Genomic DNA, 14,011 nt, shown 5'->3' with positions numbered 1-14,011 from the left:
AAAGCTTTTCTCAAATAACCATTCACAATATTTTCCTGCGATCTGTTAGAAATATGTTCGTTTCAGCAGTTGCCGGAGAGCGCCACATAACCGGCGTCACCGCGATTGCGTAGCTACGATGACACAGGAACACCACATGTTGGTACGTTAAAACATTAAAAGATCTTACATTATGTCATAAAAGAAACAAAACAATAGATGATACTAAAAGAGCACCGGAATTTCGTGAACCATACTAAAAAGCATATTTTGGCTTAAAGTGCACAATTGTATGTCTAGATATGGGAATAAATTCTCTTGGAGTACCAGTAGTGTATTGTTTCGTGTTTAGTTCTTTATTATGGCATAGTGCCATACATGTTAGAAGACAAAAATGTACAGTGAACAGTTGAAACAGGCCAATAGTGTGGAATTAAACACTTTGTTTCAAATGCCTCAGCAGAAAAGATTAATAAAAGCCAAATATCTTCATAAAACTGACAAAAATAACTTCATTGTTCTACAAGGCGATTATTGCTTGACTATCAGAAAGTTGTAAATGAAATAAAATCTCAAACTAATAACATATTTTAGCTTTCCATAATTATGTGAATGTATTTTAATTCACTTGAAAGCTCCTGACCACAGAAATCCGTTTTGTTTTCATTTGACGAGAGAACAATAAATGGAGAGGAAGCAGCAAAATCACTAAACGTAAACACGGGTAACGTGGAGACCACCCACCTCCCCACTAGAACTAAGACTGTCCTGTGCATCAGCCCCATATCTATAATCCCTCCCTCAAGCGTTTGAGGTAGGACGCCAAAAATTTTTAAAAAAAAATCGACTTTTCAAAAATATGTTCATTTCGTAGGGCACATCTTTCTGAAGAACCTGATACATAAAGCATATGTGTTCGAGGAAACGTAAGACATGTTATTTGGTCTTAAGTGGGCCTAGGTGCAGTGCCATGCTTCTTCACAAAGTATTCTTCTATCTTATGTCACTGTATTTCGCTCTCTGGAATTCAAATGTGTAATATTTTGTAATGGATGCCATCAAACTATATTCAGGACAGTAGAAATTAAAATTTCCTGTGGTGTCTCTCCTGCTCCCAGTCAGCTAGTTTGACTCCTGCCCTTTTCTTTTCTTTCCTTTTTTTTCTTTTTTTTAAAAAAAAAAAAAAAAGTCCCTTGCAATTAATACTGGATGGGATTACTTGTAATTGGGAGAGCAAGAACTCTTCAGAAAATTTGCAGTCTTCATTACCTCTTAGCTAATAACTTGCTGTTTTGTGTGACATACAATTAAATATAGCACACATAAAACCAGTAAAGACAAGACAAGCAAGACAGTACAGATTTATTCAATCCTTAAGTCCTAGCATTTTGTCTTTCTAATATTGCTACAGCTTTACATGGTGTAAACTTTGTAAATCTTTTTGCTACATCAAAAAATGAAATGTCATCGTCTAATACTGAAAAAATAGTACCAAAGACTGGTATGGTTTCCTGATTTGATTACATGTAAAACTTCCTGGCAGATTAAAACTGTGTGCCCGACCGAGACTCGAACTCGGGACCTTTGCCTTTCGCGGGCAAGTGCTCTACCATCTGAGCTACCGAAGCACGACTCACGCCTGGTACTCACAGCTTTACTTAGGTTCGCAGGAGAGCTTCTGTAAAGTTTGGAAGGTAGGAGACGAGATACTGGCAGAAGTAAAGCTGTGAGAACCGGGCGTGAGTCGTGCTTCGGTAGCTCAGATGGTAGAGCACTTGCCCGCAAAAGGCAAAGGTCCCGAGTTCGAGTCTCGGTCGGGCACACAGTTTTAATCTGCCAGGAAGTTTCATATCAGCGCACACTCCGCTGCAGAGTGAAAATCTCATTCTGATTACATGTAGTTTGTCACTGTTTGCTAGATAAAATGAAATAGGCCTGCCTAATATTGCAGTAATTGTAACGCACACCAAATAAACGATATTGTTTTGGCACAAATGGTCATTTTTATAACACGACAGAATATAATTCACGAAGTACCAATATCAATTGCCTATTAGGCCTACTACAAGCAAAAAGCTTTATATTAGGAAATAGTTTCACATTTCATTCATATGCTGCAGCTTCTCAAGCATGATATCGAAAAGTAGTAGTATAAAATTTTTATATAAATTTGGAACGGTCATATTCTTCCATTATTTGTGTGGTGTCCCTGTTTCCTCTCCTTTCTTGTTCTAACAAACAATCTTGTATCACTAATTCTGTGACTATTCCTGCCAGTGTCAAAACTTTCTCTGGTTGCCTTCATTAACCCTGCCACAGTCAACTCTTTAGTTATCTCCGTTTATTCTCCGGTCAGGGTTTATCACAACGCGTTTTCAGTGCTACTCCCAGAACAGAACTTAAGCGGATGCTAGTTGGGGACTGTACAACTGGCCCTTACTAGTTTATCAGTCTGGCCAAAAATTTTGTGTCTAAATTTCATTTTCTTGGATACATCGAGAAGATAACACGTAATCTTTCGAACCTGTTATCCCTGTTGGACATTTACTTCCACTCTGATAGACTGAATCTATAGATTTTGCTAGTAATTATAACAATACTGATCATTCGCAAGCCCAGTGAACCACATAAACAGCGGTTAGCATTCACCCATTTGGCTTTATTCCACTTGGCCCATATAGCCCTGTCCCCTTTTGTCTGCAGGAAAGTTTATTTCTAGATGCGACACATTCAAAAATCAACTTATGATTCGTTCGGAAATCAACTTAGAATGTGTTCAAAAATGTTCAAAATCCAACAGGGGTGCATTTCAAAATCGTATGAATAATTGATAGACCACTGTGCACTGGATGCTAGGTGCTTTGTGAAACAAGGTTTTTTTTCTTCAAGAATATGAATTTGGTGCCCCCCCCCCCCCCCCCCGCCCAGGACAGACACCCCTGTCTGGTCCCCCGCCCCTTGATCCGGGACTGTTGCGCGTGCATGAATCTGGCGGCAAAACTTCTCCAGGTAGCATCTGACTGCTTGCTGCTACTGCTTATACATCTATAACACCACACTTCTGTAGCTAAGAAGTGGGAGTAGGTACTACTCAAACGTGACTCAACTGCGCATGCGCATGAGTTCGCTCGCAACTACTCAAATGAATTTAATGTAAACAGTTGTGACATCGTGCTCATCGGAGGCAATTTGTTGTTATGAAGCACTGCATAAACTTCCTAAAGCCTTTGACACATTTTGCTGTTGGCAGATGCTTGTATGAGCACTGTGTTTTGCAGCTGTATATGGCGCATTTCCTTTGCAATTTAAGTTTTTTTTTTTTTCCTCTTGTTCATGTTTTGTTGCTGCAGTATTATTCTGCTGTAGTGAGATACAGTAATATCCTTTGTTAGAGTATTAGTTCTTACCAGTTAAAATTACAAAAATTTAACTGAAAACTAAAACAATGAAAAATTCTCAAAATTCTAAAAAATTCCTGGTTTTCTCCTGGATGAAAAAATTCCCAGGTTTTTTCCTGGATCTCCCAGTTGTCCCGGGTTATACAACATGTCCTTTGTTGTTGGTTTCTGGGGGTGGTGGGAGGAGGGGTGGTGGGTGGATTTGGGGTGTGCCGGGATATGGCATGGAAAATTTGTTTGTCTACGGGATTGTGCCTGTTTATGAAGGCCTTTATAAGGCCTTCAGTGTATTGGGCAACGGAATTCTTTTCGCCACAGACACATCATCCTACTTTGGCTGGACTGTATGGGAGGGAGTTTTTGGTGAGAAAGGAATGGCGCCTGTCAAAATGCTGATACTGTTGGTGGATAATGGATTTAATAAGGACAGACGTGTGGATGGAGCGATCAGAGAGGAGTAGGTAATGTCCAGGTAGGTGGCTTGCTGGTTAGAGGAGGACGAGATGAGGCAGATGGGAGAGAAGGTGTTGAGGTTGTGGAGGAACAAGGATAAGGTGTCCAACACATCCACCAATCTTTTCCCCTTCGCTGCTCCTCTTTTTTGGACCACATTCCCCTTCCCCTCCCTGCCCCCTCACACCCCTACAGCTGCCAGATGTTGCACTTGGCAGCCTTGTCCTCCTCCACCTTGTCCCTGTACACTCTGCCAAACAGCGTTCTTCTCTCTCTTCTTCTCCCCCACCCCACCAACAACCAGCTACACCTCCCCCGTCCCTGCACCATTCCGGATTGCTGCTTTCATTCAATGCAAGAGCTGCATTCTGGCTGCAGAGGTCAGAGACATGCATGGAGTTCTAAAAATGTGTGGAAAATCCAATAAAAACTGCTAACAAAAATGCCTGTCACTTCTGTTCTAACAGAGATGGGACCATGAATCATGTAATTTTGGAAAAGGCTAAGAACAAGCTTTCAAATGATATGTATCATACCCATATTCAAAAGATTTACACAGTAAAGGTCAGTGGCTGCATGAAGTTCTAAAAATAAGTAGAAAATTCAATAAACACTGCTAACAAAAATGCCTGTCACTTTTGTTCTAACAGAGATGGGACCATGAATGTAATTTTGGAAAAAGCTAGGAACAAGCTTTCAAATGATATCCATCGTAGCCATATTCAAACAATGTACATAGTGACCTAGATCTAGACCTTCACCCTGAATGTCTCAAAATACATCACATTCAAAATTTCTGAAAAAATATATTTACTTCTTCATTTTATACTATACAACATAGCAAAAATCAAGTTGGGATGGCATTTAGATTAGGAGATATAAATTAAAATCTACAGTTATGTGATAGAATAAAACAATACAGATTGAATGCAAACTGCAATAAAATGACATAAATACTGAAAAAAATCTTAACTGTTAAAAAGATGGTGCAATAGCAATGCACAGTAAGGTAGCAATACAAATACAACAATAGCAAGCATTTGCAATGTGCAAGATAACAGATTACAACATCTGAGCTTTAGTGATGGAAAACATGATATAACCATCCCAGCAAAACATGTGGAATGTATGGCAAACAGGTTCAAATAAACAATGAAATGACAAATGTATCGTCAGGACTTACCATGCCTCAATACTGGGAAGCAAGATATAACACTGTTAATGCAGTTCTTGGTGAACATTTGGTCTGTTGCAGTTCTCACATCAACCTTTGTACGAATGCCTTCCTTGTCCACAGTAAAGAATCAGATTTCTTGGGGTATACAAATAAAAGTAAACAGTCTTGAGGATGTAGGAAACTAACTGGTATCCTCATTAACATTAAAACACATCCAAGACAGCACTGATCTTTGTACACGCATACAGCAAACCTAGTGATATCACCAAGGTATGAGTCTTGTATCTGTGTCAAATATTCATTTCTGGTGTATGATGACTTGGGGAAAACATTCATTTGGATTTTGTTATGGGCAGTGGGAATAACTCATTGTAACTTGTGAGTAAAGTACCTGCAACTGTGCAAATCAGCTATAACCACTCTTGAAGGAGAGATGCTTCATCATACTCAATTTCAGTTTCATATAAGTGACACACTGCAATGTTGTTGGAACACCACTCAAACAACTGTCTGGGTGTTATTATCTGAGAGTTTGAAATGCACTGCAGACTGGCATGGGGAGCAAGTCTCTTGATGGTACCAGCGACACAGTTATATGGTCCTTAGCCACTCTGCACAGTTATTGAAATCACTTTGATGAAAAGGTATGTTTGCAAAATTTTTGTGGCGTCTGTACTAGGCTACAGTGCCATCTGAGAAGTAATAAAACTACTTGGGCTGTTCTATGGAAATGGTACATCATGAAGTTAATCAGATTTCGTTTTTTGTACAATAGAAATGCACAAACAGGGATGAATGTGCGGGCATGTTATCACGATGCAAGAACCATGAATTGTCTCACCACATTTCAGGCCGTTTTCTTCTCACAATTTTTTCTCACAGGGGTCACAATATGTACCGACAGTACCATCGATTAACGGTTTGTCCCTGTAGCACAAATTCATGACAAAGAATCACCAGCTATGATTCTCTTAACAAACATCTTGTTCTCATTTGCGTGATCCAATAGCTCCTCACAGGTTGCAACGTGAAGGTCTTTCTAGTCCTCACTTATGAACCATGGGATGAACTTGCTCGCCAAATGATGCATTGCATGATGCTGTGTCAGGATTTCATGACATGATCCATCTGACATGTTACATTCTTCTGCAATCTCTCAGACAGTCATTCTTCAATTGTCATGCACAATTTCGCATGTCCCACAATGCCAACCACATTTCTCTCCAATCCAACACACCACTGCTACTAAATTAAAAAGGTTCCAGGATTTTTTGGACAGACCTCATAAATGAAATGCGATCAGTTTTCTGCGTGTGTATAATAAACAACAAATCGCCCTGTGCATTGCTCCAGTGAGACCCCTGCTCATCCTGCAGGACAAATGCATAATTCTCTGCAGAGCCACATGTAAAAAATTTTCATTGTCACAAAACATCTCTTCCAGGTGTTTCAGAAATTTGGATGGTTGAATGACTGTAAAGTAGTGCAGCAGGAGTTTCTTTTCAATTTTTCAACATGTTTTCCAAGAAGACTTCCACAGAAAATAGATCAATCTGGAAAGTCATTCTATCTGTACATATCCATGGTTTGTATGTTATATCATCAAGTTCATTATCATCATACAACACTCCTAAAGAAAGAAAGAATGTGTACGTGGGCAGTTCTCACATGTTGGCATAGAAAGCTTTGGCTGTGCAAGATTGCAAATGACCTTAACAAGACAGTGTTTGTATGCATTAACAATCAGTATCAGATGTAAACCATTTCCTAAATGGTTTGAGGCTCAAAATTCATTTTCAATACTTCAAATGCTCCAACTTTCCAGAAAAAGTGTCAGTATTTGGATCTTCTCCCCCACTTGTGGCCCTGGTTTTGAATTTCTGTTTCAATTGCATTATAATTTTACATTCCATATTTGTTTCATCCTCCTCCTCTTTTTTTCTGGAATACTTCAGACACTTTCTCGAACATTATCTGCACATATGTATTCTCTTTGTCTTTTTATTTCCACCAGTGACTCACCAATGAATCCCAGACTGTCATTTAATGCAACTAAATCAACATCTGAGGCTACAAGCCCTTGCTTTGGTGTGTTTTTTTTTCTACTTCTAACACACATTTTGTGGTCTGTAGTTATGCCACTAACCACATCAAGCATCCACATTTTCACTTTGCATATCACAAATGATCGCTGTTGGTGAATTACTATTGCTACCTGACTGTGTGTTGCTATCACACCATCTTTTTAACAGTTAACATGTTTTTCATTACTTTACGTCATTTAATGCAGTTTGCATTCAATTTATACTGCTTTATTGTATCTCACAGCCGTAGATACTAACTTATATCTCCTAAGCCAAATGTCATCCCAACTTGACTTTTTACTATGTTGTGTGGTATAAGACGAAAAACAAATACATTTTTTCCAGAAATTTTGAAGGTGACATGCTTCGTGATAAGGTTAAGGTAACTGATCTTAAATAAGTACACAATTTGGATATGACCATGATTGATATCACTTGAAAGCTTGTTCTTAGCCCTTTCCAGAATTATCTGATTCACAGTTCTATCTCTATTAGAACACAAGTTGCAGCTGCCTTTGTCAGCGGTGTTACTTGAATACTCCACATATTTTTAGAACTCCAGGCAGCCATTACTTTTGTCATACTTGTGCTATAATTCTGAAATTGGACATTTTTCATTCTCTCCTCTTGTGCAATGAACACACCAAACTTGATAAAAACAGAGAATGGTCAGGTTGAAAACTGTACTTTTCTGTATTGATTTGAGATGGAATGACCCTAAATATGGATGAGCTTGTTTCACTGAAACCTTTGCGTGAACTCAAAATACAGAATATGTATATGTTACAGTTATTTTATACATAATTAAGGCACAATGGAGAAGGTAATGCTCCTCATAATCAAACAGCAAAGCAAGATGAAGAAACTTCTGTGGTGAAATTTTGACTGGGCTCATAACCAAATAGGGTTTACGGAATTCAAATTCAGGCACAGGAATACAAAGGAAGAACTTTTGTTACACCTTAATACAAAGCAAAGTGTACTGATTGGCATACGCACAATGAATAAACAAAAGGGGGCTACATCTATGGAAGATAAAAAGAAATGCGACTGTAGCCCAATCAGTATATTAGGTAGAGAGGTTTTTAAAAGTGAAAATAACTTTCAGTTTCAATAGTTAACATTGCAGCTTTTATTTTCCCTTTTGTATTGCTATTCACAATGCACATATTTCAGCTATGTACACTTAAAATTATGGCACATTTTCAAAATGAAAACGTATGGTAAGGAACTTCATGCCATACTACAGTGCAAACATGCAGTGTGGTGCTCTTTGTAGTTAAGTTTGAAAGGTTTCAGTATATACTTGTATATCACTGCAAAAACAGTAGCAAACAAAGAAGTGCAAGAAATTAATTAAAATAATTCATAAAAATCTGTACTGTAATTTTCTCAGCATATTTCAAGCAAAAATGTGCTTCCAAAATAGTGAAACCAGCAATTAGGACGAAAACTGGAAAGGCTTTTTTTCTAAGGAATACCTAAGTTATGATAAATATCCCATTCAGGCTTGAGAACAAGACTTTCTGCTTCTCGGTACGCCTCTAAGGCCAATCTGTGCCTTCCAAGTAGATACCTATGATTGGAATGTTTACATTAAATTACACAATGAATGAGTATATATAAACATACAGTTTAAAGGCTGGGTGTAGCGCAGTTACCAGAATTTTTTTTGTAAAACATATCTGAAATTGCCATGAGATGTTTTTTCACATTTATCTAATACATACTTCGAGTGTTCACGTACAAGAACATAACAGTCAAAGGGAATAAGAGTCATGTATGGCATACAATAATCAAATTAGTTACACATGACAATGGCATATCTTTTGCATCTGATACTGCTAAAATGTAATGTATTGATTCATGGTAAACTAAAGCTGCACAAAATTAATGTTATTTATAATATTATCAAACAATTGCCAGGACAAGTACCCATGTTCAGCAGCATCAAAAGTTATAGAAGACAAAAATGAACTACCTTAAAATGATTATTGGGATACCACAAAATCAACATTAATACAAAGTAAAAACTACTATATTTTGATTGTACTGACAACGGGCACTGGTGTGCCTACTAGTTTGACAACACAGCAAATAAGCAATCATTCTGTGCAGCTTCAGTTGATTTTGAATGGAAATGTGTTTTTGCAATAGAGTGCAATAGATAATTAAAATAATTAAATAACCTCATATTTATCACACAATTTCAAGCAGATACCTCACAAAATGAAAACTGATATATATATAAGTACCAATCTCATCTGCAACATGATTCTCATTTCCTTTCTATAACACTGCAATGTTAATATTAATATACTGGAACTTCCATCAATAGACATATATATAGAGTGCAATTAGAGAAACAATTCTTTCCTCTCACAATATTGCAACATTAGAAAGACATTTCAGTATATTTCACATACACACAAAAGTGAAAGAAAACCTGCTAGCTTCTGGGGTAAGGACACAAGGCCACAGGAGAGAGAGAGAGAGAGAGAGAGAGAGAGAGAGAGAGAGAGAGAGAGAGAGAGAGAGAGAGAGTGGGGGGAGGGGTGAACATACTCTCTCACTTGACAAACAATTTATTCTAGAATGTTTTCTCTCTCTTTTATGTATATCTGGCAATGACTTCACACTGCTGCTATTCAGTGAGTGGCCTCTTTTAATTCCAAATTATTTACATTCTGCCATTACTTTCCTTATTAAATATTATATATTATATACAGATAATTTTTATACTAAAAATTCTAGCACAATCCTTTCATTTATTTTTCTTTTTACTGCCATGCTATTCCTAATTAACAACATCTGGGAGGAAGATAGCATTCCATCCAGTCCCAAGTCCAGATAAAGTGGGAAGGTTAATCGTTGGACTAACCATTCAACATTGTAAAAAAACTGGAGGGTTCCTCCACGCTCACACCCAGCCTCGAACTGGAATGAATGTTACGGCAAACAACCCAAGCTTATGAATATAGGACACAGAATCAAACGTAAATACAGAAACATCTCATTAGTATATGTCCACACCCCAACTGAGGACAAGAAGGAAGATATAAAAGATGAATTCTATGATACCTTACACCAGATGTGCTCCAGATTATCACAGTACGAAATCAGAATTGTGCTGGAAGATTTAAATGCCAAAATTGGGCAAGAACATCAATGGTAACCATATATATGCATGTTAAGCTTGTACATTCTATTTCATGATGATAGAAGCCTCATCAACTTCACCACAGCCAGAAACATGCAAATAGTACATCATTTCCCCATAGAGACATACATATAGAAACATTGACCTCACCAGATGATCTAACTAGGAACTAAAGAGACCACATGTTGATAGAGAAAAAACATAAAAAGGAAGTAACTGATGTTAGGACAATGAGATGGGCTGAGATAGGATTAGAACATTCTCCTGTGCTTATAAAGATGAACGAAGTAAGAGCAACTGTGGCAAATGAGCCCAAAGAGTATATGGGAGTAGGCCAAAAGAATACCAAGTGAATCAACTGTTTAAGATTAAGGTTACAAATGGATTCACAGGGTCATGGAATGAAAGCAATATGAAAGAAGATGAAGATATCAGTACAAAATGGAACAAGAAGGAGACAGCACAGGAACTATTAGGAGATAACAATAATAGCAATATTAAGCGCAAACCATGGTTCAGTGAAACATATAGAAAAGCTGTTCAGGCCAGGAAGACAGCCACACAGGCAATGATGAGCAATGATAACTATGAAAACCAAATAAAATACAGGACAGCCATGAGATAAATGAGCAGAGCAATCAGGCGAGAGAAAACATCACTCATAAATAAACAGATAGAGATGGCAGAGGAGGATTACAGCCAGAAAAATAGTAAATAGTTTTACAGGACAATGAGAAGCTATAGAAAGGAGTACAGAGATGAGCCTGTAATAATGAAGGATGAGAATGGGAAACTGATCACTACAAATGAAGGGAATCTAGAGAACTGGAGAAGATACTTCAAAGAACTACTGAACAATCTGGTTCACACCTACAAGAACGAAAACAGGGCAGAAAACAACCAGAACGTACAACCACTAGTCGAAGAGCCAACTCTGATGAAGGGGAATGAGGCAATAAAAAGACTGAAATGGGAAGGCCTCAAACACAGAATGATATCAGCAAAGCTCACCAAAGAAGGGGGAGACAAGACATAGGAATGGTTAGCCAAACTCATAAAAGAGGAGTGGAGGAAAGAAGTAATGCCGGAGGCATGGAAAACTGCTGCTGTATTTCCCATATACAAGAAGAGAGACAAAATATTGACATAGAACTATAGAGGGATATCACTATCATTCATGTGCTATAAAATAACCCCAAGAATTATACTGAACAAGCTCAGCGCATACACTGAAGAAATATTAGACACAGCACAAGCGGAGTTTCAAAAGGGTAAGTCAACAGCCAACCAAACATTCACACTAAGACAAATACTAGATAAGAACTGATCAGGATACCTTCTGTATGTTTATAACTTCAACAAAGCATATGACAGTGCAGTAAGATAGGAGACGTGGAGGATAATGGCAAAGTGTAGGATACGGACATGCTGACAAATCTAACTAAAGTGTGTGTAATAGAATCAAAGTGTAGAGTGAAAGTACAGGGGGACTTCTCAGAACCATTTGAGGTAAAAACAGGAGTGAGACAGGGAGATGTTCAATTTTGCACTCAACAGCATCCAGAGGACAGTAATACAAGAAAGTGCAGGAGTCATCATAGGGGAAAAAATAAATGTTCTGGCTTTCATAGATAATATTTTGGCGATAGGAAGGAGCATGGAAGACATGGAGAAACTGGAAACTGTATTGATGGAAGAAGCTAAGAAAATAGGTCTAAGTATCAATGAAAATAAAACAAAGTTCATTGTAATAGGAAGAAGAGCTCAGTTAGGACCAAACCATCTAACAATCAGAAACCTGAATGAGATTTTCACTCTGCAGCAGAGTGTACGCTGATATGAAACTTCCTGGCAGATTAAAACTGTGTGCTGGACCGAGACTCGAACTCGGGACCTTTGCCTTTCGTGGGCAAGTGCTCTACCGACTGAGCTACCCAAGCACGACTCACGCCCCGTCCTCACAGCTTTACTTCTGCCAGCACTTGCCCGCGAAAGGCAAAGGTCCCGAGTTCGAGTCTCGGACCATCACACAGTTTTAATCTGCCAGGAAGTTTCAATCAGAAACTTAACCAACGCAGAAGAGCGAAAACAATATTGTGAAAAGGAAAGTTGCTACTCACCATATAGCAGAGATGCTGAGTCACAGATAGGCACAACGAAAAGACTGTCACAAATGATAGCTTTCGGACAGTAAGGCCTTTGTCAGAATTAGACAGCAAACACACACATATACAGGTTGTTACAAAAAGGTACGGCCAAACTTTCAGGAAACATTCCTCACACACAAATAAAGAAAAGATGTTATGTGGACATGTGTCTGGAAACGCTTAATTTCCATGTTAGAGCTCATTTTAGTTTCGTCAGTATGTACTGTACTTCCTCGATTCGCCGCCAGTTGGCCCAATTAAAGGAAGGTAATGTTGACTTCGGTGCTTGTGTTGACATGCTACTCATTGCTCTACAGTACTAGCATCAAGCACATCAGTACGTAGCATCAACAGGTTTGTGTTCATCACGAACATGGTTTTGCAGTCAGTGCAATGTTTACAAATGCGGAGTTGGCAGATGCCCATTTGATGTATGGATTAGCACGGCGCAATAGCCGTGGCACGGTACGTTTGCATCGAGACAGATTTCCAGAACGAAGGTGTCCCGACAGGAAGACGTTCGAAGCAACTGATCGGCATCTTAAGGGAGCACGGAACATTCCAGTCTATGACTCGCGACTGGAGAAGACCTAGAACGACGAGGACACCTGCAATGGATGAGGCAATTCTTCGTGCAGTTGACGATAACCCTAATGTCAGCGTCAGAGAAGTTGCTGCTGTACAAGGTAACGTTGACCATGTCACTGTATGGAGAGTGCTACGGGAGAACCAGTTGTTTCCATACCACGTACAGCGTGTGTAGGCACTATCAGCAGCTGATTGACCTCCACAGGTACACTTCTGCGAATTCATTTCTTGTAACAAAGTGTTTGAAGTCATGCTGGTACGTTCTGTTGCTGTTTGTTTCCATTCCATGATTAATGTGATTTGAAGAGAAGTAATAAAATGAGCTCTAACATGGAAAGTAAGCGTTTCCAGACACATGTCCATATAACATATACCTTTTTGTACCACCCTGTATACTCATGCAAGTATAACTCACACACACATGACTGAAGTCTCAGTTGCCTAAGATCGTAACAAGAATTCAAAAAATGGTTCAAATGGCTCTAAGCACTATGGGATTTATTATTTGGAGGTCATCAGTCCCCTAGACTTAGAACTACCTAAACCTAACTAACCTAAGGACATCACACACATCCATGCCCGAGGCAGGATTCGAACCGGCAACCGTAGCAGCAGCACGGTTCCGGACTGAAGCGTCTAGAACTGCTCAGCCACAGTGGCTAGCTCAAAAATTCAAGCCAGGGGAAGATGTCTAGGAGCAATACACAACATTATAAGATCTAAGTTACTATCTAGGCAGGCAAAAATAAGAATATATCAGACCATCATCAAAGCAATAGTGTACTAAGCAAGCAAGGCATGGATCCTGAAAAAAGCAGAGAAAAAGCTCATCACTTTTGAAAATAAAGTACTGAGAAAAATATATGGACAAGTGAAAGAAAATGAACAGTGCAGAACAAGGAAAAGCAAATAACCCAGACAATTGTACACACTACCTGACATCATAGCAAGTGTGAAAACCAAAAGACCCAGGAGTATGGACATGTGAGGAGTAGAGGAGAGAACATAGTAATAAAGGCAGTGAT

The 14,011-nt window shown here is 38.7% G+C and overlaps 1 protein-coding gene across 3 annotated transcripts in view; it reads right to left on the bottom strand.

The window, feature by feature from the left end:
* The window catches only part of LOC124615942 (Bardet-Biedl syndrome 4 protein), a 127,804-nt gene that overhangs the window by 103,618 nt on the left and 10,175 nt on the right, over window positions 1-14,011 (bottom strand). For all 3 annotated transcript variants that reach the window (XR_006979821.1, XM_047144137.1, XM_047144138.1), the window contains exon 4: window positions 8,573-8,667. Coding sequence is in view for 2 of the 3 variants with exons in the window: in XM_047144137.1 (XP_047000093.1) it covers window positions 8,573-8,667 (95 nt within the window). In the remaining variant the exon portion in view is untranslated. The remainder of the gene's footprint in view (window positions 1-8,572; window positions 8,668-14,011) is intronic.

This window comes from Schistocerca americana, chromosome 5 (genome assembly GCF_021461395.2).
Source record: "Schistocerca americana isolate TAMUIC-IGC-003095 chromosome 5, iqSchAmer2.1, whole genome shotgun sequence".
NCBI lineage: Eukaryota > Metazoa > Arthropoda > Insecta > Orthoptera > Acrididae > Schistocerca > Schistocerca americana.
The sequence above is the reverse complement of the archived record's forward strand: the minus strand, read 5'-3'. Positions and strand labels throughout refer to the sequence as shown.